Raw genomic sequence first — 23,719 nt, forward strand, 5'->3', positions numbered from 1 at the left:
TAAAAAAGATTTTCACTGGGTTCTTATCTCGAGTGCTTGTACACTAAATATTACAGCCGCCAGCATATACCCACACACTAGAAAAAGAGTTCTTGTATTCCTCTCTTTTTTATCTTCACGCTTCGGCTACTATTTCTATAACGTCATCATATTTCAATATTCAAATATCTATACAAGAGGGATATGTCAGCAGCTCGGAGATCGTTTTCAGCTCATTCTCACGACCAAATAAATAGATCAATAGGTGTTGTTTGGATTGAATTTGTTCTGGTTTGGGTTGCGCCTCTCTTATACCACGACGTGTGTGTGTTTGGTTTGAATATTTCTCTGTTCTATTTTCGTTTCCAAAAAGTTCTAGGTGGCAAAAGGGGCAAACAAAAGTTCCCTAAACAAAACAGAAAAAGAAATGAAAACGACCCTAGCTCGACAAAAGAATCCCGTGTATTTGATTGGCCTGCCCAACATTATTAGACCGCCACCACGGTGCCAGAGATTAAATTGCCCAAAGTTTAATGAAGACAAAAATAGAACTCGCTTAAGCACGACTTTTAATTATCGTGAGTCCTTTGCCCTCTCACGCTCGAACGAATGAACGACAGGTATATATCTCTTTGTGAATGCCTTCAGGGATTCTAGGCCTGTTAGCTATCGCGATTCCCCAACTATCGATTATTAAAAAGGGGGCGGAGCACTAACGCCACCAGGCGGCGTTGGCCTCCAACGATCGAGTTGGGAGGGGAGGGAGAGATAATATAGTGACTCTACCTTCTTTTTTATTTTGCTTACCCATCCTCTACTGCAATAGTCCCGAGTTGGGCCGCTGACGGCAGCGTAGTAGAGCTGACAGTGCGCGCCAGTCAAGACACGCGAATTGAACTCTCTCCCACCTCGTTCGTTCGTTTATTCACGAACTTTTTTCATCTTCCCAAGCCAAAAAACTTTGGTCGTCTCCTAGCTCTACATAGTTCATTTACTATTCATTTCCAATTCTGCTGTTTATTCAACAGTTTTCAGAAAAGAGATATAAAAAGAGTTGAGATTCTTCTGACATCACACAACGAGTGTGTGTGAGAATCTGTGTGTGTTGTTGTGTGTTACAGAAAGTCTATGGGTGTGTAGAGTGTGTTCTCTGGTGTGTTTGTGTGGCCCGTGTGGTTGTCGTGTTGTCCCGCAAGAGTTTTGGAAGAGAGTAAACTTCTTCTTCGGGAATTGACTATTCACATTCATAACACGTAAAATGTCTTGGTCCGTGACCTTGTCGCTACTGGCCGTTTCTTCGTGGCTGTTGGCGTTTGCGTTGGCTGTCGGTCCCGTCATGAACCAACAACCAACCATCTTCGACCTCATTCAAAATGATCCCGATCTCTCAGAAGTACGTATATTCAATCTTTATAAACTTTCATTTTGGGTTCAATTCAATTGCCATCGACTGGTGTGATAGCACTATTGCATATATAAAATGGCGCGTGTGTGTGATTGAATCGATTTAATGCTCTTAAAGGTTTTCTCCCTAATGCGACAGAGTGAAAGAAGCGAGAGACATGTGAATAAGATCAAAGTGGAAAATCTGGGAAAATCCAGCCTGGGCCTTATTCTCCATGATGTAATGGATGTGACATTTTGACGACAGCTGCAGATGGTCAAACATTGATTCTCAATTGAAATCAAATAGAGTGTGAATCCGAGTCTAAAAGATTAGAGAGAAAAAATAAGGTGCTGCTCCCCCTTTATTTTTTGGTATAACCCCCCCTTTAGCCCCCCTCCAATGGCTTCACCCCTCGCCACTTAACCGACGTGTTACAATGTAGTGTCAATTTGGTCTTTTCTGTCGACCCTCTTATTTCTCTTACAAGGGGGACCAGTTCTGTGTACATATCCGAGTCTCCGTGAGATCCGGTGAGAGTGACTAGGGGGGTAGTAGTGGCGTGGTCTTTTATCCCCCCACACCCTCATCAATGGCGCCACGTGACGCAGCTGCTTCTTCTTTATTCCGAACGAAATAATCTCAAAAATGGGGTGGGGCTATACTCTTTTACTTCCGCATTTGCAGTGTACCCTATTCCTTTTTGCGACACTGAGATGGGATCCACACACACACAGAGTAGACGAAAGTTATCGATCTAGCAACGCCACCCATGTCTGCGATCAATGAAAGGCACCCCACGGACGTCACGTCGCATGGCCACCAATCAGCAATTTTTAGCTCCTCCGTTTCTTTTCTGTCTGTCCCTTTTATTCGCCTCACTCACCCCTAAGCACATCATCAACGGAAGCCCGCACATTGCGTTATCCATCCAATGATGAGTTTCAAAAAAAAAAAAAGAAATCATTTAAACAAGATTGTATATAACCGACTTGGGTCCACCGTGAAATGGGGGTTAATCAAATTTAGACAATTTGAAAATAGGCCCCGGTTGATTTTTCTTTTCCCATTTCAGAATACGTCCATCGATCTTGTATTGTTGACTTGACATAATCGGGTCTTCCTGCCTCAGATCACGATGAATGCGTCAATGTCCTTCTTCTTTATATTGGGTCGATGGTATTTTTCTCTTTTGTTGTCACCCGAGAAAGGACGGGATAACACCCAATCCGTTAGGAAACGCCAGGGCACGAACGCGCACGAAAGAGGATACACTAAGAACCCCACACACGGCATTATAATTACTGATTAGATCTGCGGTGGATCCATTTACCCTGGGATTCTCTTCTTGTTTTATCCACTCGTACACATACCTTTCATACACGCGACTTGGAATCTCTGGTTTCACTTCAATGCGGATGTCTACTCTTTGAGAGTCTATTGGTAATGTAGTCGGCCAATTTCCGGGATGCGCAATTTAGAAAATTATCTTCCCAATCGATTGAACCGTGATTTTAAACAAACCCCTCTTTTGGGTGCAACTCGATACGCCAGCCAAAGTTCCCAGCTTTTTTCTGTTTACGATTTGTTTTCCAGCATTTTTATGTGTCGTACAAAATTCTGAAAATAAACTTGTTCCCCCTCTTATTTAGTCTGTGAGATTTTAGGACCCCAGTTTCTATGGCCGTCAAAAACATTCGCCCAACAGTCAACTATTGTATATATACACTGTTAGTATTTTTTAAAAATAAGAGCAGAAGCCATAATGTCGAACATCCAATTATATCTCCGCGATGCGGCAAAAGGAAAATGTACACATTGGCGTCGCCTAGGCGTCTATAGGCGAACGTTGTTCCGCCTTTTGTTGGGGATAGAAGTTGAGGATCAAGAAGACACACGACATAATATTCACGCACGTCTGCGACCCTTCGACTCGGAAAACTTTTTTTCTTTTTGGAAATGGAACGAGGGGGTTTGTTGTTGTTGATCCCGCGTACAGTAGAAGCACCCGGAATTATCGAGTGGGGGCACCCCACGACCCGCGTTTCTCAACTATGTGCTAGTACACACACAGCAGCTGTGCATATATGTTTATAATTTATGTAATAATAATATGACAGACGATGGATATTTTGAAAAAAAAAACCCTCTGGGGTGGGAGGGACACACAATAAATCTTTGTGCGAGTGATGACTGAAAAAGTGAAGCGATCCAGTGCGTGACGTCGCCGAGCGCATCACGCTCCAGCGGAATCGCCACCTCCTCCTTTCCCCCCTGGCAGTCGGCCACAATCCCCCCCCCCCCTTCCAGCCTGAAATCAATAAGTCACTAAATTCCCTCCCCGACCATATATCGTCTAGTAGCTCCTTATCTTTCCACACACAAAATGTTGGCTCCTAGATGTTGCGGAAGAGCGGTAGGAGAGGGGGGATGGATGTTTTCGCAGACGGTTACATCCATCCCCCCCACCACTCTGTCGCAGACGTTGCGATTCGATTCGATTGTCAGCAACTCTTTTGTGTGTGTGTGGAGATCTCGGTTGCCATTAGTGAGTCATTTAGTCCTAGGCAATTTGATGAAATGCTCCCCCCTTTCGATTTATACATGGAAGGAAGAAGGGGAGAGAAGGTTGATTGATGTTTACCGCTGTAAGAAAAATCAATACTCCCCGTTTCACTGTCTAAATAATAATATTCCACTTTGATTTAATTGAATTTTCTTTCCATTAGTTTTTCAGTTTGATTTCGAGGAACGAATTGGTGCCGACGCTGCTCAAGTTCCGCCAGGCCACCGTTTTCGCTCCCAACAACGAAGCCATGAGAGCTTACACCGGACCAAAGGACCAGGATTTACTACTTTACCATCTCGGTAAGATCTTTGTCCAAAAAAACCTCCCACTGTGTGTTTGTCTAACTCGCCCTATTTAGCGCACTAAAGACTTATATACGAGGAGGGGAAACTTTGAAGGGTAAACTACTACTTGTGCCATCATCTTGGGTGAAACAAGTCTTTCAAGGGAGCAAACATGCAGCAGTTCTCTCGTTTGTTTTAAACAAACAGCGGGACTGCCGCTTTCGAGATGAGGGTGAGAAAACATGGACCAGTCTGGCGTGTATGGGGTCCTCTGTTTGTTGGTTGTTAGCCTGCAGTTAAGTAGCAATCAATAATTTCGGGGTTCAAATAGAGAGAGTGCACTGCCCCCTGTCGTATAGTTTGAACGATAATAGATTGTAGACAATTTAAAAAAAAACTATAACTGATTTTCTTCTTTTTTGAAATGATGATGCAGCTAACGTGGCATTGACGACAGACAAATTGGACCAGTCTGTTTCCAGCGAATTGCCCGGCAACCCGCCGCTATGGATCGCTCGTCGCGACGCTAGTTCCTACCAGTACGATCTTTACGTCAACGATGCCCGGGTTATCCTTGGCGACATCAAAGCCATGTCGACGAGACAAGACGAACAAGTACGTATCTATCTAGAGTATACACACACATACACAATCAACTGAGCTTCCATCGCTGGGCCCCACCAGATTGAATTTGAGAAAACGCTCTGTGATTTGTTGTTGCCACAAAATGACCATTTCCTTTTCCATCAACTCCAGTTGAAGCAATTTCAAATTGGAAATTCTCCCATTGTCCTGTTCATTTCCTTTCTATCCCCCGGTCGCCGGAATTGGATTTTTTCTCAGTACAACAAAACAAACGAGACTTTGATGTGTCTAGAAAATCTTAGATTATTGTATTGTATTTTGTTCAAAATTCCAAAATAAGGTTTTGCATGTCATCGACAAAGTCCTGGAGCCCATTTTGACATCTGCTCGTGATCCGCAACTCTCCAATCCCGACGCTGCCCGTCTCCTGGAAAGAGCCGGAAGTTTCAATCTGGGACCCTATCAAATCAGGTGATTTTTTTTAAATAACCCGTTCAAAAGTTTGTTCTTCCACTTTAATATTATATTGACTTTCGGGGAATATTTTAGCGACTTTGTCCAGCAAGTCACGTCGCACAAGAAGCTGTCGGTGTTTGCCACGCCCGGACGCCACACATTTTTGATTCCGATCAATCGCGGATTCGAGGTGATTGATCTTTGATTTTCTTCTCCCGTTATTTGTTTCTGGCCAGTGAGCCATGGCATGGCAACGATGCTCGTTCAAGTGGCAACCGCGATAATGCACGTCAGACGGGGGCAAGACTGCGACCATCGATCAAACAACCAGCAGCTGACCGTCTGACCTCGTGAATCGTTGGATCTATTACACACAGTCTGCAGTTGCAAGGCTTTATTTTTTATTTAGTTTGGTTGTAATTATTTCCTGTATTACTGTTTATTGTCATTGTATTTTATTTATTTTTTCCCCTCGTCCGCTTTGAATTTTTATTGCCCTGTGACGTATCAGTTTTCAATGTTCAGAAAAACCAAAAGGTTTCTTGGTTGTGTGGAAGATTCTTATTTCTTGGCTTTCCACCCTCTTGTGTGTAGGCCGTGTCGCGTGACAAGATCGACCCCAAAGTGATTGACGGACACATCGTGCCCAATGTGGCTCTGTTCACCCGCCCAGCCATCAGAGGACGGCCCGTTCAAACCTTGGCCTTTTCCGACAACCTGAAAGTCAGCGTTTCCTTCAGTAACGAATCGCTGCCGTCGCAAGAAATCGGATCGCGAGGTATTTGTTCCCCCTTATCTTGGGCCATTTTTGGAAAGAAATTTAACTTCTTCTTCTTCTTCTTCCTATAGTGTACGTGCAATCCAACACCCTGGTGGGCGATTTCCATCATCCAAGAGGCGTTGTCGTGGCCCAGGTGGTCAAAGCCAACATCCCCGTCCGCAATGGCGTCGTCCATCTCATCGACAAGCCGCTCATCGTCATCGATATCGACATTGTCAACTTCCTCAAGGTACGCCAATCAAAGTTTGATTCCTTTCTTCATTCTTCATGTGTGACGAAAATTGTTATTTCTACATATAAAATGTAATCGATTAAGTAGCCAGAGCCTATCAAATCATATACCAATGTCAATCGAGAGGAAAAATAGAGAGAGAATGCCACGCCCTCGTGTGTGTTTATACAAACAAAATGAAAACCGTCAAATGTTAGCGAGACACATTTTTTAACCAAATTAGAGAAAGTTTGTGTCACTGGAATTTTTATTTTTATTTTTTTTAAATTTTATTTTTTGGGTGATAGTTTAAAAAATCATTTCATAGGGACGATATATTTACTCCTATCATTATATATCGTCGTAATATCTTTTTTCTTATATTTTCTCACTGTTTTCTTTTATTATTTATTTGTTTTTAAATTAAAAACAAAAGAAACAAAATCTGATTTTCTATCTCTCTCACTATCTATTTTTCTCTTCTCTGTCTGGTTTTTTACTTTTTATACTTACGGTGTCTTGTGTGCTTTCATGGTTTTCCCATTCGGCATGCTGCAGTCCTTTAAGGTAAACGGGTGTCTCTCAATTCCTTAAAAAATCTTTTATTTTTTTATTTCTCTCTCACCTTTCAAAAGAATTGTTGAACAACAACACTTTTTCACTGTAAAACATAATTATTGGAGCAAAAAAAACATGAACATGAACTACCGTCTAATTATTCATGTCTTCATCTCCTTTTTGACAAAAACAAAACGGGCAGTCGGTAGATTTCCCGCATTAGTCTCTCAGCAGAAAAAAAAAAAAGACGATGATGACAAATGTGTAATTTTAACAATGATGAGCACCAGCGCAGGCAATGCCAAGGAGGGAAATACCCGGGCATTGCCTCAACAATGTAGGCTCATCGTTCATTTGCATGGCTTTTTTTTCCCGCACCACCGCTCTATACAAAATAAAATGACAAAACAAAAAAGAAAAAAGTTCGTCTTAATGAACCGGTTTTTCTGGGGGTGCCAACTATTTCAAGACGTTAATATCGTTGGCATGCGACCATCTCTATAGATTGTGTGTAGTCTCAGTCAAAAAAGAAACACACACCAAGTTGTAATAATCCTCTTGTCGATTCAAAATACCTGCAGAAAAATCCGGCCCATGAAAACGAACTTTTTGTAATTTAATTCTAAACCTATGGTACATGTATATATTGGTATACTATCCTCTGGTATTCCTATATATATATCTAACATATGGTGTAGCTCGCTGTAGAACATCACGCATTTATTCGCTACGAACCCAATAAAAACTCACGCAGCAATCATAAATAAATAAAAGCCACACACACACACACACACACAAAAGACACACATACAAGACAAGAGAGAGCGAAGAGAGAGAAAGAGATACACACATATAAAAAAGTAACTACACAGAAAAAAGATAATCTAATCTAATAATTTGATTTGTGCATGCCTTCCGGTGCATGCTGGCACTCCGACCTGAAGGTCTTTGTAAGTATATAACATCTATACTATACATATATATATATATCATCCATTCAGTCTATATAACTTACATATACGTGCCCAAATGTCTATATTTCGTCTGCCTAGCTACTATTCTCTTTTCGCTTGTACTTTTCTTATTCTTTCCTGGATCTATTTTCGGGCCTTAATTCTTTTCTGTCTGGGGGTCCTTTGTTTCTTACTTTTGTATTTGCGTCAAAGTAAAAATGATGATTCGTTTTTGTACTTTTATTTTTGCTACTGTCGAGGAGTAGCTCCACACGGCATATTGAATTGTAGCGATCGATAGGGTTGTCATGGTTTCCAAAAGTTATTTTTTTTTTGTTCGAGCCAATCGATTTATCGTTTCCTTTTTTCTTTGCGTGATGCGCTTTGGTTGTTGGTGTAGGAACAACGCAACGGGATCCTCTACGAGTTCTACCGCATCATGAAGGATTTCGCTACCAACTTTATGGAGGGCATCACCGGCGCTGGCGAACTGACCCTCCTAGCTCCTTCTAACGAGGCCTTTCGCCGGCTAGGAGACAAGAACCTCAACGCCCTGTTGGCCAATCAACAAAAACTGACTGAAATCCTCCAACTTCACGTCATCCGCAGGCGGCTCTCGTCCGATGAGATTATCCAGAATCCCCTCTTCTCTCATGTAATTGCCTTTCTACGACTACTACTTTTATCATTTATTCAGGATACACTGGCCGGATGGGCCGGAAGGCAGTAATAGAGATGCTCATTCATCATTCTCTTTCTTGTGTTGGAAGGTTGAATCGGCTGACCGTCATCGTCGGCTCTACTTTTCCGCCTTTGGTCCAGATGACAACATCACCATCTCGGTGGAAGGCGGAGGAGTCAACGCCACCATCATCCAGCCCGACATTGGCGCCCTCAACGGGATCGTTCACATCATTGACCGCGTCCTCGGCGTCCCCACCATGACCGTCATCGAGAAACTCCAGCAAGATCCCATCATGAGGTTAAAAATTCAATTGAAATTTGGTATGAAACAATCAACTGACTTGACAATTTTCTATGCAGCAAAACACACGCGCTGGCCATCCAAGATGATTTCCTCGGGCGGATGCAAGCCTACAGAGATCCGTACAACACTAAAATCCAGCAAAAGTTCACGATGCTGGTGCCCAGTGACGAGGCCTGGGAGGTTGTCCATCGCACGATGGGCTCAGCTTTCAAGAAGCTCTTTATGGGAGAATATTCTTACAACGTGAGTGATATTTATTCAAATCATCAAATCGGTAGTGTGCTGTGCACCTGGGAATTTCATATATTATACGTATTTCCAGGAAAGCTAGGTCGTCTGCTAGTCTAGCAAACGTCAGAGTTTTTAGTCTCCAATCAATCACCTTTTCTTAGTGTTCTTTTTGCCCTACATTCTCGCCTGTGGTCTCCTTTTGTTGACTGAAAACCCGTGATCTCGGTGTAACAGGGCAATAATTTTTCTGCTGATTGTAAAATTCTGTGTGCTTGATCTTGCTGTCCCAGCCACCAACATGAGTCAGGTCGACGGTGGCGACATCTCTGAGCCTGGCTCGGCAACTTCGGCAACTTCTGCCATAACTTGTGGCTTTTGCCAAAAATCGTTCAAAGGGAAGAAAAGTCGGAAGTTCTGCTCCACGAACTGCTTTCAAGATTTCCAAAAAGCAAACAGCAGCAAGCAGTCAACCAATGTCGCAAGTTTTCTCACCCTAGCCAATAGTGATCAGGATGTTTACTCAACTCCAAATACAGTCTCCAAGCCTAAACGTCTGTTGTCTGCGGATTCCAGCCCAGATGTATCCATGTCAGATCCTAAGAAAATTCGTTACGAAGACTACAGCAGCCTCACCAACGACTCCGAGCTTTCTCACCTTGATGCCCTCAACAGAGAAGATATTTGCAAGAAATTAATGGCGGCTATCGACTTTATTAAGACCCAGCATGAACGTATCTCCAAGCTGGAATCCGACCTGGTGGATGTAAAGCTCGCCTTCGCGGATGCGATGACTCTTCGATTCGTCGACCAGCGTGCTTCCTTGACTTCTCAACCTGCCGTTCCGGTTCACTCGGGCAAACCTCTGTACTCACAAGCCGTCCGAGGCCAGCAAGCTCCCGTCCTCGTAGCAAGTTATTCATCCAGCGCCATGCCTCCTGACCGAATCTCACTGGCTGGATTGGAGAAGCTCCTTGATTCCGGCGCTGGTGGCCCGGTTCCAGCGTCAGTCAGGCAAAAGGACAACAACATTTTCGTCCGGCTTAACGACCCAGCTGACCTTGATCGTGCCAAATCTATTCTGGAATCCAAGGCTGGACCTGACAGTGTAAATATTTTTAATTCTGTATCTCGTCCTACCAAACTGTACCCTGCTGTTGCCTTGTTTGTTGATTTGAGCTACCTGCCAAGTTTGAAGGATGAGTTAATGTTGAGGAACTTTGGGTTGAAGGGTAAAATCGATTCGGTGTCACAACTGTTTGCTAAGCCTAACTCTTCCAAGGGCCATGTCAAAATTCTTTTCAACTGTAAAGAGACTCGTGATCTTGCCATCCTTAACGGTGTGGTTGATTTTTTCAACACCACCGCCCGTATTGTTGAAATTCTTTTAGACCGAGAGGTCCGCCGATGCTTTAAATGTCAAGGATATGGCCATGTTTTGGCGACATGTCGTGATCCTAAGCCCAGCTGTGGTAAATGCGCTGGTCCACATCTTACTAGAGACTGCTCTAGCAAGGTATGGAAATGTGTGAATTGCAAAGGTGATCATCAAGCTGGTGATCGACATTGTCCCTCCCAAATGAAAGCCGTGGCAAGATACAGGATTAGGATGGAGCGTGCTTAATGCCTGACAATACTGTAAATCCTAATCGCCTTTTCAGATGTTTGCAAGTAAATCTTCGTCATTCAAAGGTTGCATCTGCCTCCTTGGCGGAGGTGATTTTAGAAAACAAATTTGATGTAATCCTTATTCAAGAACCTTATGCTAAGAACAGTAATTCTCCCACAGTTTCAAATATTCCTCCTGGCTATATATCGTTTCACTCTCTCTCCAAAGATCATGCATATGGGTCGGCTGTTCTTGTCAGGCTCTCTCTTGCCACTACCTTCCGGGCAGTTTGTCGCAGCCAGTCCAACCACATTGCGGCCGTTGATTTGTACACTCCATTTGGTACCTTCCGTTTTATTTCAGCCTATCTTCGTCCATCTATCAATGACGTAGTGACTCAGTTTATCTCTGGCATCGGTGGCATTCTTAACAAGCTGTCGATCGTCGCAGTCGATTCTAATGCCTTGAACAAAATCTGGAACAGCAAATGTACCAACGCTAGAGGGACTGAATTGGAATCTGTAATTTCAGATAACTGCCTGCAAATCTTAAATCAGCCTTTAGACCAACTTTCATTCGTTCCTGCTGGCACCTCATTTCTCGATCTTACGCTTGCTGGGAGCTCTGTCAAAAGCTCTCGTTGGTTTTTTCCATCTATTCCTTCCATGTCTGATCATCCCTACATTTACTTTGAGATAGATCAACGGTCAACTTCCTCTAACCCTTTCAATTCAGTAAGAACTAAGGTCCGTACTCCTCATATATCCCGTATCAATGTTGAACAATTTCGTGGCAAGGTCTCTGCTGCTATCAAGCTTCTTTTAATGCAATCCTGTGTAACGACTCAAAGCATCGACTTATCGATTGAAGAGTTATGTGTGCTCATTTCCTCTGCTGCTCGTTCCTCCAGAACAAGCAAATCGCTTGAGCCTGGTGCTCGTAATATGCCATGGTGGTCCAAAGAACTGTGTGGTCTTCGTCACAAAACACGTCAGGCTTTTAAGTTGTGGTCAGCCCAACGTACAGAGGTGAATAAAAATTCCTTCAAAGTCCTGAAAGCTTCTTACCAGCGTGAGATTCGTAAGGCTAAACAAGGTGCTTGGAAGCTCCTCTGTAGTTCCAATCCAGGGAGCAGTGACCTGTTCTCTGCCCTGAATGCTGCCTCTGGGAAGTTATCTTGTATTGGTCTCCCTACCGTGATCTGTGTCGATGGCATTGAAATATCTGAACCCCTGGCAATTTTAGAAAAATGTGCCCAACACTTCTTTCCTGAGCCTCCCCCGTCTGAAGACGTTCATCTCCCTGCCGAGAAACTTGCAGAGTCGTATTCCTTTTCATCTCATTCCCCCTCATTCATCTTCCCTCCAATAACATCTGAAGAACTGGCATCGGCAGTCACATCTATGAATGTTAAGTCTTCTCCTGGACTTGATGGTCTCTCCACAGCCTTGATCAACTCCTGTTTTCCATTGATCACCGACCATCTTTTAAATATTATGAATGCTTGTTTTTCCCTCTCCTACTTTCCGACTTGTTGGAAAGCTGCTAAAGTTGTCGTCATTGGCAAACCCAACAAGCCTGCCTACGATTCTCTTAACAGTTTTCGCCCAATAAGTGTTGTAAATACCTTGGCGAAAGTTCTGGAAAAATTGATCTTGAGCCGGGTCAGGTGGGTGGCGTCTACCTGTCAGTGGCTAAGTCCTAGTCAACACGGCTTTATTCAGGGTAAATCTACTGAATCTGCAGCACACTCCCTGATCTCTTTTTGTGAATCTTCTAACAAAGCCAAGTGTACTACAGCCTGTGCCTTTTTAGATATAAAAAGTGCATTTGATGCGGCGTGGCATCCTGCCATTATTTCAGCCCTTGATAGTCGTCATTGTCCACGTTATCTGACCCAATTAATCGTGAGCTTTCTCTCAGACCGCACAGCGCTTTTCTCTCTAAACGACTCTTCTCTGACGGTAAATGTTGGCCTCGGCTGTCCTCAAGGTGGCGTTCTGTCACCCTTCCTTTGGTCTGTTTTAATTGATGATGTGCTGCGTCTCTGCTTTCCCTTCCTTTCTTTTAATGTTGGGTTTGCTGATGACCTTACTGTGGCTACGGCCCACAAAGATCCCACCATAGCTACTCGCAACTTGCAGATCATGTGTGATCAGGTCAACAATTGGTGCTTGAGCAAAAAAATGTCACTTAATGCTAGTAAAACTGTTTTCATGCTGGTAAACAAAAAATTAATAAACTGCTCGCACCTCAGTTTGACAATCAATGGGTTGTCCATATCCCCTTCCACTGAGACCGTCTTTCTTGGCCTCACAGTTGACTGTCGCCTTAAGTGGCTAGTCCACGTTAATCAAAAAATTGCGGCGGCCAAACGTGTTTATTTTTCTCTAAGAGCGGCATTGAAATCAACGTGGGGCTATGACAAATATAGACTGAAATTTTTATACTATTCTGTTGTTGAACCGTTCCTGCTGTATGGCTGTTCCGTTTGGGCTCCTATGCTCTCTTCTAAGAAAAACATAAAGCTACTCCGCTCGTTTCAGCGTTCTGTTACCCTTCCGCTTTCCAGTGCCTTCAAATCTGTCTCGACAGAGAGTTGTCTTGCTCTCTCCAATATCCTTCCGATCGATTTGCGAGTGCTTGAAACCACTTACATGCGTTACTACTCTAACTCCACCGGCTATTTCTCTCTTGCGTCCTCGAAGTGGTTAACAAGCCGTTTGCCTGGCCTTACAACGTCCGCCAAATATGATTTGCCCATGCTGCACTCTCACCCATTACTGCCTCCCTGGGAGCCCTTTTTACAACCTTCACTCCTTGTTGAGGGTTGCGAGTTGCTAGCCCCTAATGACAAATCTGTTTGCATCTTTGTCGCTGCTACAGCAGTGCCACGCGGATCGTATGGTGGTTGTTACGTGGCGACTAGCCATGCTGAAATCATAGATTTAGTAAATGGACCTGTTCCTTCTACCTGCGCTTTTCTTGCTTTACAGCTTACGGTTTTGAGTGCGATCACGATGGCTTCCCGTCTATTAGAAGAGGGTCTCAGTGTCGATATAATTGCAATCGACCCTTCTGCCTTTACGTTCACTCGCTATTTCTCTAAACTTTCTGCAATTCAACGTCTTTGTCTAGACATGCTTGTCCCCTACCGAGATAAGATACGATTGTTTATTTGCCAACTCTCAAAGTCTGTAGGCCTTCAGCTTGCCATCGCTGGCTGTCAACTTCCTGGTGACAGTCTTGACAGTCTTTATAACCTTCCCAGATTACTTCCCTCTAAATCTTCAGCTCGACTCACGATTAAAAAGATAGCCGAGGAATTGTGGGATTCGGAATGGCGGAGCTGCTCAAATGGAAAAATGACTAGGGAATTTTTCCCAACGATTGAGTCCGTCAGACATATTCCAACTCACCAGCTCTGCCGTCAGATCGCCCAAGTCCTTACCGGCCATTCTCTACTTAAAGAACATCAGTTCCGCTTTAAATTTGCCAACTCTCCGGTCTGCACCTGTGGCAGTCCTACGGAGTCAGTGGAGCATTTTATTTTTCACTGTCCGCTCTTTTCCAAGCAACGTCTTCCTTTTGCTGCGACTTGCATCTCTATTGATGGTTCTTGGCCTAGGTCATTGCATTCCATTCCATCGAACCCCATTTTATGGGAAGCCTTTCGGCAGTTTGTACGCTCAACTAATCGCCTGATGTGGAAAGAGGTGTAGGGTGTTACCCGTAATTGCTTGAATATTGGCTCTGGTCTCTATTCTCCTCCATTCTTGTACCTTACCGCTCTCGATGTTCACTCTTGGCCCTAAGATTTACTTAGGTTGCCCAGGAGGTCATCTCGCGGTTCTTATCTTGTGTAAATTGCGGCTCTGCTCCCCTGCTGGTCAGGAGAGTGTGAGCCCTTGCATTTAATTGTACATATTGATCTTATGCCCAATCTCTAACCTCAAGCTAGCCAGAGATTTTCCCGCTGTAACTGTGTTCACCGCTCTCTGCTTGGTGGAGGCTGTACCGGTGGCCGTCGGCTGATGGTCTTGAAGGTGCAACCAAACCGGGTAGACTCCAAAAAGCCAAGCAGAGCTCGCGGATGATCGCCCGCCCAGCGTGGTGTAAATAGGCCCAGTTTCCCTTTTCGTGTTGTCTTATTCGTGTTGTTTTATTCGTGTATTAGTTTTCGCCATGCACAATGTTCCCTGTATATATGTGTTGTATCTATATTGCCATGAAACTGTACAATACATTCGAGCGACACTCCTGCAGGAGGTAACGCTCAGTAAAAAAAAAAAAAAAAAAAAAAAAAAAATACGTATTTCCAGGTGCGCCAAATCTTGGAACGCCATTTGGTCGTCGGTCAAGAATTGAGCATCAACAACCTGACGAGCCAGGGGCGTGACAACTACCTGCAAACGATCCGCGGCAAAGTGAAGATCGTCTTCGTCGAAAGCGGCGGAGGTAAATAGATTCAATTCAATCCATTTCACACTTGGATATTTTTTTTGTTTGTTTTTTAAATGCACATATAAGAGAACTATTAAATTGACGATCTTGTCAATTAATTTATCCGTTGCTAACAAAGAGAATGGAGGGGAGCCAACGCGAGGTAAAACCAAAATGATCAACGCAAAATGAAATCTAATATAATAATGATACTTTAGGCTCGAAAATATTTTTAGTCTTATCGCATTTGCGCTTTGTCTTATTGTTTTAAGCTTAAAATTTAGTATATGTAGTAGTTTAGGACGGTCGTTTTTCCCCAACATTTTATGGTTGTGTATATTAACTGCGTTTGATAATTCAGAATACTTTGCCGAGTGGGAGAACATTCGTGCTCGAGTGGTCCGCCCGGATGTCCAGTGTATTGATGGCGTGATCCACGTGATCGATCACGTCCTGGTGCAACGCCGCGAGATCTCCGTGTCGGGATCGGGACGGTTGGCAGTCGACGCTCTCCTATTGTTGTCCATCACTTTGACGGCCATTTTCTTCAACAACCGAGCTCTCCAGCACTGAGGCGAAAAGTCTCAAGTTTCTCTCTATAGAAAAAATCACACAGTGCAAGGTCGTCTTTTCTTATATTATAATTTTTCTTCACTGAATTTATTTTATTTTTATTAATTAACTTCACTCAAATTTTTTAAAAAATCCCTTCGTCCATCATTTCACCCTTTAGTATGGTTCTTTATCATTTGATTAAGTATATCAATCTTGTATATTTTATTCGGCGTGTTTTTGTCTCTCATCATTTTCTCCGTATAATTGACGCCATAAATTAGATCCGAGAATCTCACCAGTATGACGATGAAAAATAACATTTTTAGAGAGAACGAAGAGAAATAGACCATTTCATTTTGTTTTATGTTTTGACAAAACACTTTTGGTTCGTTTGTTTTTCTTTCGGTTGTACACAAGAGTACACAAATTATTTTGGTCTTTTTTTTTTGTGTTGGTATTTTTGAAATATTCGTCGGTTTTGAAAAAGAGATTATCGATTGAATAATTTCTCGACGTTTTATTTGAGCGAGTCTGAACGTTTCGACGAAACGAGAGAAACTGTCAACGTTTCTTCCATCTTTTGTCTTCAATTTTTTCCAAAAAATGTGTTGCGTGAACGCTGAGCACCTCCTTTATTTTAAAAATTCAATGTGGCTTCATTTGCATTTTTCAGAGAGACAAAATGTTGAACTGTGTTACGCTCGTTCTATTTGAGCGTGTAGGAGACCCATTTTTATCAAATTTTATTTTTTAACTTACTGCTGTCGTGAAACCGAATTTTCCGCAACTCTGTCCTCCTTCAAACTCATTCACCTCACAGCCCCCAGCAGTTCCAACCCACAAAGAAACACACACACACGATGGAAACATCCCAGTTTTTTTGTTGTTGTTGTGTTTTTGTTTGTCAGCTGGAATTGAATTCTCTTTTTTATTATTTTCACTACCTCGCGTCGATCAATACAAAATTGCGGTCTCTTGTCAATAACAGCTACGTCGACCATTCTCTATGCATGTGTTCGATTGTCCGAGTATTTTATAGATGCACTGAGCGACATTCCAATGTTTCTATTTCGTTTTATTTCCCCCCCATTCCCAAACCCTTCTATACAATTTTTTGACATTCATTTTTGTGTTGCGTCCAGCCAGTCACGAATGCTGCCGTGAATCATACCATAATCCCATCACTTTCTGTCGACCCTCCTTCTTCCCTGTCGGGGAACCAAAAAATAATAACATAAATGAAAACCAAAAAAGTTAACAAGAAAATCTAACTGAACAAAAAAAAATATAATATCTCCTGATGATTGCGATGAGTGTTCATGGTAGAGTTCTCTGCTTTAGAAAAAAAAATAATAAAATGAATGGGTACCGATTCATGTCAAATTGTTGTTTCGTATTATTTTAGAGTTAAGTTTATTCACAGCGCAGAGTAATAGACGTTATGTGCCAGTTTGGTGTCAACGCTTGAACAACATGGACACACAGCAGCAGCAATACAAGTCAGTGAATAAATTTGATATATAAGAAGAGTATACAAAAATATGTTTTATGTAATATTTAAAAATTTGTTTTTTTTTCCAAGACCTGACAAGGCACCCAATTATCAAATTCCCTAGCCCAAAAGTTACAGATATCACCGGATATCACATCTTAGTTAATTCCCATTGGTCGTAATAAGATTCACACCAGAACATTAAGTGCTCCAATTACTCGCGAAGACGGATAACTTTTCGTCCCTAGAGAATAATTCTGAATATTAGTAATTGACACAAATTTTCTGATTAGTAAGCCAAATTGCCATTAGAGAGTGTATACTATACCAGTCGGCTGGTGTAGGGCGTTCGGAATTCTGTCCGTCCATCTCCGAGGGTAACTAGATTAACTTCCGCTTTGCTGCGATGGCGTAATGTTAGATAATCTGCGGATCCGGAAGACCAAATTATCTATTATCATAATGCCGACACTGATAGATATTAAATGAGACGTTATTACCCGCTTGATGTGATTGGTAGGAATAGGATTTCTTGTTGTTGCCGTTGGAACGGACTAATCTCGTGAAGGATTTCCAGATTTTTTTCAGCATGATGAGACCTCGAGGGCTTCCGTAAAAATAACTGACTGCAGTACCTTGGTATTATCCGCTATTTATGCGGTAGTAGCGGCGGTGCGGATATCGCGCTGCCGGTGCGCAGTTCAAAGGAAAAAAGGTTTGCCGCAAATCCACACGGGGGGCTGTGCGCTAAACACGCTCGACCCACTTTTGTACAACATAGTCTCTCTCAACGAGGTGGTTCAATGGCAGCTCTTTTGACATTCTGGAAAGAAAAAAAAAAGTGTTTGTGTTCTCAGTTACGATGACATATTACGATTAATGACGACTTCCGGAGCCCCCGGCAAGTGCTTGTGACCTGACCCGAGTTAGACTTTTGTTGCATTTTATCGAGTGTAATCGAGGCTTAATGGAACAGTCCAGTGCCCTACAAATGGGTCATACTTACAACTGCGCTCTAATCGCTACAGTTTAATGTAGGGAAATGGGAAATACACTTTAGTAGGCCACCACTTGTTACGCATTGTACTAGAGCACTTATTATTGGGGTAGTTGGCCAGTTGGGCATCTAAAGAAAAGGTTTTTTGATTAATGGTCAAGTTGTTAGTTCACATTCATCCGCATTTCTATTGATTTGGAGACTCTGAGTGCAGTGACTTTTCATCGCAGCGTGCAGCAATCTTTATCAATAGAATATTGAATTAAACGCCATCAGCGTCCCAGCCAAGTTTAATGGGAAAAGTTTTAATTTTGAAAAAAATATCTGAATTACACAGACAATCCTAAATACTATAATGACTACTTATCAAGTCAGTAAAGTCGCAGCAGTGACGTCACTACTCCGGGGAGATTACATTCATCGAACTGGCAACGTTGATTTTGAGTTTCAGTTTGAAATTTCTGTCATTGCCAACGAAAAAGAAAACAATGCTTTTCTTCTATCGGTGATCTTTTTTTCTAGAAAATGGAGCGAAATGTCGATGCACTCTTATTGAATAACATTGTCGACTCTTTGAGGTCTTCCGATGTCGATTCCATATCTTCTACGTGCGAGTTTTTAGAAACCGTCGTTATCTATGATTTCCCAGCTGAGGCATTTCTTCAACAGCGAGAGTTACTTGTTGTAAGTTTCTCCATTTACGTATGTTTTTGTTGTGATTTCACTTTCTAAACACTTTCGATTTTTAGAGCCTTTTAAGGTTGTGTCAGGATGGCAGCACAGACATTGCAAATGTTGCTTGCAGCTGTTTTGATTCAATCTGCAAGAGAATCATTGCGCAAGTCAAGAGAAAGGAGATGCCTTCCTGGATGACTGTTGTGAAGGTAAGCTTGAGGACAAATTAGTTTTTAAAACGTTGGAATTCTGAATTCATTTCAATCTCAGCTTATCACAGACAGCAGTTCAGCGAGAGGTCCAGGGGATGGAATTGAAGACGGTATTTTGACAGTATCGAATCTTGCAGTGATGATAGCAAAGGCATGCCATCAAATGATTCTAAAATCATCCAAACCCTTCGATCACATTCTCAAGCTGTTGAATGCTGCGTCAGCACTTTCTGAAATCAGCAAGTCAACAGCTGAAAATCTGGAATTCTATCAGATATTGACCACCATATCTGCTGCCTTGCGAGTCTCTTCAAGGCAAAACTTTGCAACATTTCTTCTCCTGATGGTCAAGACTGTTCAGAGCTGTCCAATTACCTCACTAAGCAGTGATGTAGTCTATGAAATGTACAATGGTCTCTTAGACGCTTCCATAACCCATTACCACCCAGAGTTGATGGAAATGTCATTAGCGATCTTACAAGAAAACCGCCCCTTGTACGATAAATATGAAAAAATCTCCAATCTCTGCTTGGCCTTCCAGAACCTTGCGAAATTTCTCAAAAACAGCGATCAGGAATACGATTTGATTCCTGTAATTAACCTTCTGAGATTGGATGATGGTTTAACCCACTCGCTGCTGCCGTGGGTCTTCAAACATTTGAAAGAGTTTGGAGGAAAACCTGCCACTACCATGACCCTCTTATTGTTGTCTCAACAAGAGCCTATACTTGGACAAATTTATCAACTCTTGGCCGAACTGGCTTCTCCAATGAAATCTATCAACATCGGTCCCCACATTGGAGATTTGTTCGTCGATGAAGCCGTCGTTCGTGCCATCGCCAAGGGAATGTGCTCCGAGAGCGAAGCGGTACTAATTTAATTGTTTTTTCATATTACCCTGATTTTAAATGAAACTTTTTTCTTAAAATAGATTGCGCCGATTGCAGAGAAAATTTTAGCGCTAATCATCAAAGGTCGAATGTGGATGAACGATCAGCAATGGCAGACTTTGATAAGCGCCATCATTCCAAAGCTGGTGTTGGATATTGATCCGAAAATACCACAATTGAAAACACTGGGGCCCCTTTTGTGGGATTTAGTCAGCCAATCGCTTTTCATGCCAGAAGATAACGTCACTTCTCCTCATCTGGATTTGAATTTCGTACTGAGATTCTTGATCCGCAATCTGTCGAGCACACCTATCTTGCGTGATAAATCCAGTCTCTGCCTCGTTTCCCTCTTGTGTCAGCAAAGACAAGCTAATCAACTTCGCCCGCGAATATCCGCCATCGATCCCACTTGCCTATCAGGAACTTTCGAAGGCGACTTGACTCTTGTCATTGAAAGCACAGCCAAATTTGGGGTGAGTTAACTAGGTAGGAAGGAGTTGACTAGCGGTTCAATTTATGATTTTTGATTGTAACACAGATACCTACTTTGACGGAGACGATGCAGGCTCTCAAAGGAGCTGATTTGGCGAACGCCTGGACACACTTGACCAAACTGGCAATTATTCTCGAAGATAAAGACCTCCATCAAATATTCTTGGACAGTGGAGGAATACCTATCCTCATTGATTTTCTTCATAAATCTTTACTTGTGTCGGAAAATGAACCGTATTTGTCGATCATGTCGGCCATCGTCAAAACGTTCCTGTTTATCGCTCACGTTAACCCGGCAGCGAAAAACGCCTTGGCTTGGGACGACAGTTTCTTAATGGACCTGCTGAGGTATTTTAACTTTGTAAGTGTCAAGAAATTGGTATGATTCATTCTACAAATTATATATTTAGAGCCACTATGATGACACGAGAAGACATAATCAATCGTCGTCATAGTGTGGCACTTCTGCGGTTGCTGGCGACCGAAGAAAATGTTCCACCTCCGGATCCCGAGATTCCTGAATTTATTGATTCAGCAAGTTGGAAAGAAATGTGGTCGAAAGCCGTTGTCAGGTGGTCAGCCAAGTTCGTTTTTAATGCCGAATTATCTACGCCTCCGCTGGTTCAAAGCGTGCCATCCTTTCTCAAACTTTCTCCAGATGAGATGGAAGTCGGGACTTCTGCCAACGACTGCGCCTTGGTCGAACGAGCTTTGAATTGCATATGCAATGCACAAGGTCATCAAGATGTCAGCCAGGCTCTGTCGCTTCTCCGAGAAGTTTTACAACGCGTCAATTTACTCCCAGAAGTCTTTAACCTCGAATGGCAAGAGAGCCTGGAGACCTTTTTCACTGTCCATCCTGAATCGAACAACGACGAACAAGTTTTCGTTTCGATTCTCGAAATGTTGATGCTTTGCCTAGCCCAGCTGGAACACTTGGACGACGCCGAAGACTTTGCTTTATTCGAGTGGCTGCGCTCAATTATGGTTGATGAAAAACACGTATTCTGGATCCTATTCCAGGATCGGTGTCAACAATTTAATACGGCTGAGAATTCCGGCCACTTGTTACCAACGCTTCTCCGTTTCGTTTCAACCACTATCCGGCTGATTGGATCTCACAGAGCTTCCGGATCTCTTGCGCACATATTGGCGATCCTTTGCAAGACCTTCGAACAAGATAACCAGTCGCAAGTCTATCAACTCAATTCACTGAAGCTTATCCTGGAATGTACGGTGCACACAACAGCTGCCCTTCTCAAATGGGAACCCGATTCAATGAGCCAAGCCGTCATCGCCAGTTTACTCAAGCACGCCACGGCCACTCTGGTGTCATTCAGCAGCAAAACTCACAGTAACAAAGGGCGAAGCGTAGTCCAATGCTGTTCTCAACTGATTAACATGTTGATCGCTTTGAGTCAACACTGCAGCAGCAGCAGCGTTCCCTTGCCCGATCAAAACTGGTTGGTGGTTTTACTCCGACATCCTGATCCGACAGTCAAATCAGCCGGAATCAACACCTGCACGCAGATTTCACGCAATATTCACATCACCGATGATGTGGCCGAAGCTGTTCTCTCGCTCCTTTTCGATGCCGATGAAAATTGCAGTGTTGTTGAACAGGCTTGTCTCTTGTTGTCACAGCACCCTGCACGAATGACGGATCAGGCTGTCCGGCAGGTTGTTTTGATTGCATCGTCCCCCAGAGTTTGCTTAAACCAACCCTTTTTGCGAGCCCTTTTTCAGCTGCTGATCAATTGCACCCACGTCCAGTCTGCTTCCGCCCACATAAAGGCAATTGTTAACGATTTAATTCCAGTTCTCCCTTCTATATTGAACAGCAAAGACACCGATCCCGATGTCAAAGCGGCTGTCCAATGTCTATTGACTCGAATAGCTCTTCTTCAACCCAAAGTGGCTATCTGGCTCCTGAATCAGTTCGAGTGCGTTACAACAGCTGTCCAATCCTTGTTCTCCGACAACGAGAATTTGGTGGGTGAAGCGGCTCTTTTCATTACGTTCCTGCTCCAGACTGAAGGGGAGCTGTCCAATAAAGTCTTTCAAGTGGTTTTCCATGCCGTCCCGCAATTGTGGGACTTAATTTTCTTTTTGATCGATCGCCCACTCACCAATCTAGCTGCCCGTCAAGTTTTGCTCTTCATCCAGACCGTCCTAACTGCCGCAGTGAACTCTGATAGGAATTTACAACTGGATCCAATTTACGTGGAACATTTCTGCCGCTGGCTGATTCTCAATCTTCCTTCGAAAATCGACAATTGTCTTCGTCAAAGTGTACTTCAAGTTCTGGGACTTATCACACTTTGCTGCACGTCTCCGACTCAAGACACCGTCAAATTAACGGCCGAGTTTATTATGAAAGAACTGCAGTTGTGCTCTTCCCATTGCAGCGATAAATACCTGGCGGTATTGATCCGTCTGGCTCATAATTTCGTGCTCCGTCACCCGGAAGCCGAACACGAATTGCTTCAGCGAGGCATTTTCGCTCCACTTATTGAAATTTGGAAAACGAGGACTAGCCGTGAAACCATCGCTACCGTACTGCTCTACATGGTAAATTTTGAAAAGATCCTAATTGGCAGGGAAACCGTAAAAGAAGTTCGAGTATTACTGAAACTTATGATGGATTATTTGGAAGAAAAGGAAGCTTTAGTAGCTCGCCAAACGACGCCAATCAGCGACGAGGATTGGAATATCATCGAGGCTATCCACGAGTTGCTTCTAGCTTCCGTTTCTTCTCTTGAATGTCGCCGGATCCTTGCCAAATACAAGTACTGGAACAGTTTAGCTCAAACTTGGCATCCGGTTTATCTTAAAAGGATCATCAACCGTCAGCAGCACGGGGCTCTGACATCGCTAATTCGTCTTCGAGCTCGCCTTCTCTCCGCTCTGACAGTCTTCCCGGAACCGTCTCTGCCGGATTTGATGGATAGCAGAGTTGCCCAAACCCTTGTGGACGTGGTATCACATCCTTACGGCGCCGACAAGCACGCCCTATCCATTTTACGTAACATGGCTTTCCACAACATTTACAAAAGCCCTTTGTTATCGGCCAGTAACGTTCTTCCTCTCTTTGTGCGCCTTTTAACGGGCAATGCAGCCAATGTCGATATTGCTTCGTCTACAATGGCCGTCACTGCCCTGATCTCTTTGGCGTCCAACAACCAACGCGTTAAAAGCGACATTCGTTCGATGACGGAAGCCTGGTTCCAGCGTAATCCCTTGCTCATTAAGAAAGACCCGACTAAATTTCAAAGTTTATGCCTTAATTTGCAGAAATTAATCGATGTGTGAATTGTTTTTTATTGTGGATGTGCATATTTTGTTAAGTTAGAATTACACTTCATTGTCGTTTATTCG

At 43.1% G+C, this 23,719-nt stretch overlaps 2 protein-coding genes and 1 long non-coding RNA gene across 7 annotated transcripts; 2 read left to right on the plus strand and 1 right to left on the minus strand.

Annotated features, from left to right (window-relative positions):
• Positions 1–785: 785 nt before the first annotated feature.
• LOC124200815 (fasciclin-1-like) lies at positions 786–16,966 on the plus strand. 5 transcript variants are annotated; one of them, XM_046597127.1, is made up of 15 exons: positions 808–1,372; positions 4,093–4,231; positions 4,653–4,831; positions 5,142–5,272; positions 5,351–5,447; positions 5,852–6,035; positions 6,107–6,267; positions 6,808–6,816; positions 7,752–7,757; positions 8,161–8,415; positions 8,531–8,742; positions 8,805–8,991; positions 14,908–15,043; positions 15,168–15,191; positions 15,390–16,966. In XM_046597127.1, the coding sequence occupies exons 1-15, from the start codon at positions 1,238–1,240 to the stop codon at positions 15,599–15,601; spliced, it is 2,067 nt and encodes a 688-aa protein (XP_046453083.1). In that variant the 5' UTR covers positions 808–1,237; the 3' UTR covers positions 15,602–16,966. The 5 variants fall into 5 exon arrangements, with proteins under 5 accessions (XP_046453087.1, XP_046453083.1, XP_046453084.1 ...); XM_046597128.1 differs by lacking the exon at positions 6,808–6,816; XM_046597130.1 differs by lacking the exon at positions 15,168–15,191 and having other exon boundaries at positions 809–1,372.
• LOC124200816 lies at positions 16,615–18,366 on the minus strand. The gene is made up of 3 exons (XR_006877396.1): positions 17,576–18,366; positions 17,404–17,501; positions 16,615–17,319 (listed from the first exon to the last, which is right to left on the minus strand). It is a non-coding gene; the product is annotated as an uncharacterized LOC124200816 (long non-coding RNA).
• Positions 18,367–18,459: 93 nt separating this feature from the next.
• Positions 18,460–23,715, plus strand: LOC124199486. The gene is made up of 6 exons (XM_046595310.1): positions 18,460–18,756; positions 18,822–18,956; positions 19,018–19,827; positions 19,891–20,322; positions 20,388–20,689; positions 20,752–23,715. Exons 1-6 carry the CDS (start codon positions 18,598–18,600, stop codon positions 23,651–23,653), a joined length of 4,740 nt encoding a protein of 1,579 aa, XP_046451266.1. The 5' UTR covers positions 18,460–18,597; the 3' UTR covers positions 23,654–23,715.
• The last annotated feature ends 4 nt before the right edge of the window (positions 23,716–23,719 follow it).

Source organism: Daphnia pulex, chromosome 8 (assembly GCF_021134715.1).
Source record: "Daphnia pulex isolate KAP4 chromosome 8, ASM2113471v1".
NCBI classification, from domain to species: Eukaryota; Metazoa; Arthropoda; class Branchiopoda; order Diplostraca; family Daphniidae; genus Daphnia; species Daphnia pulex.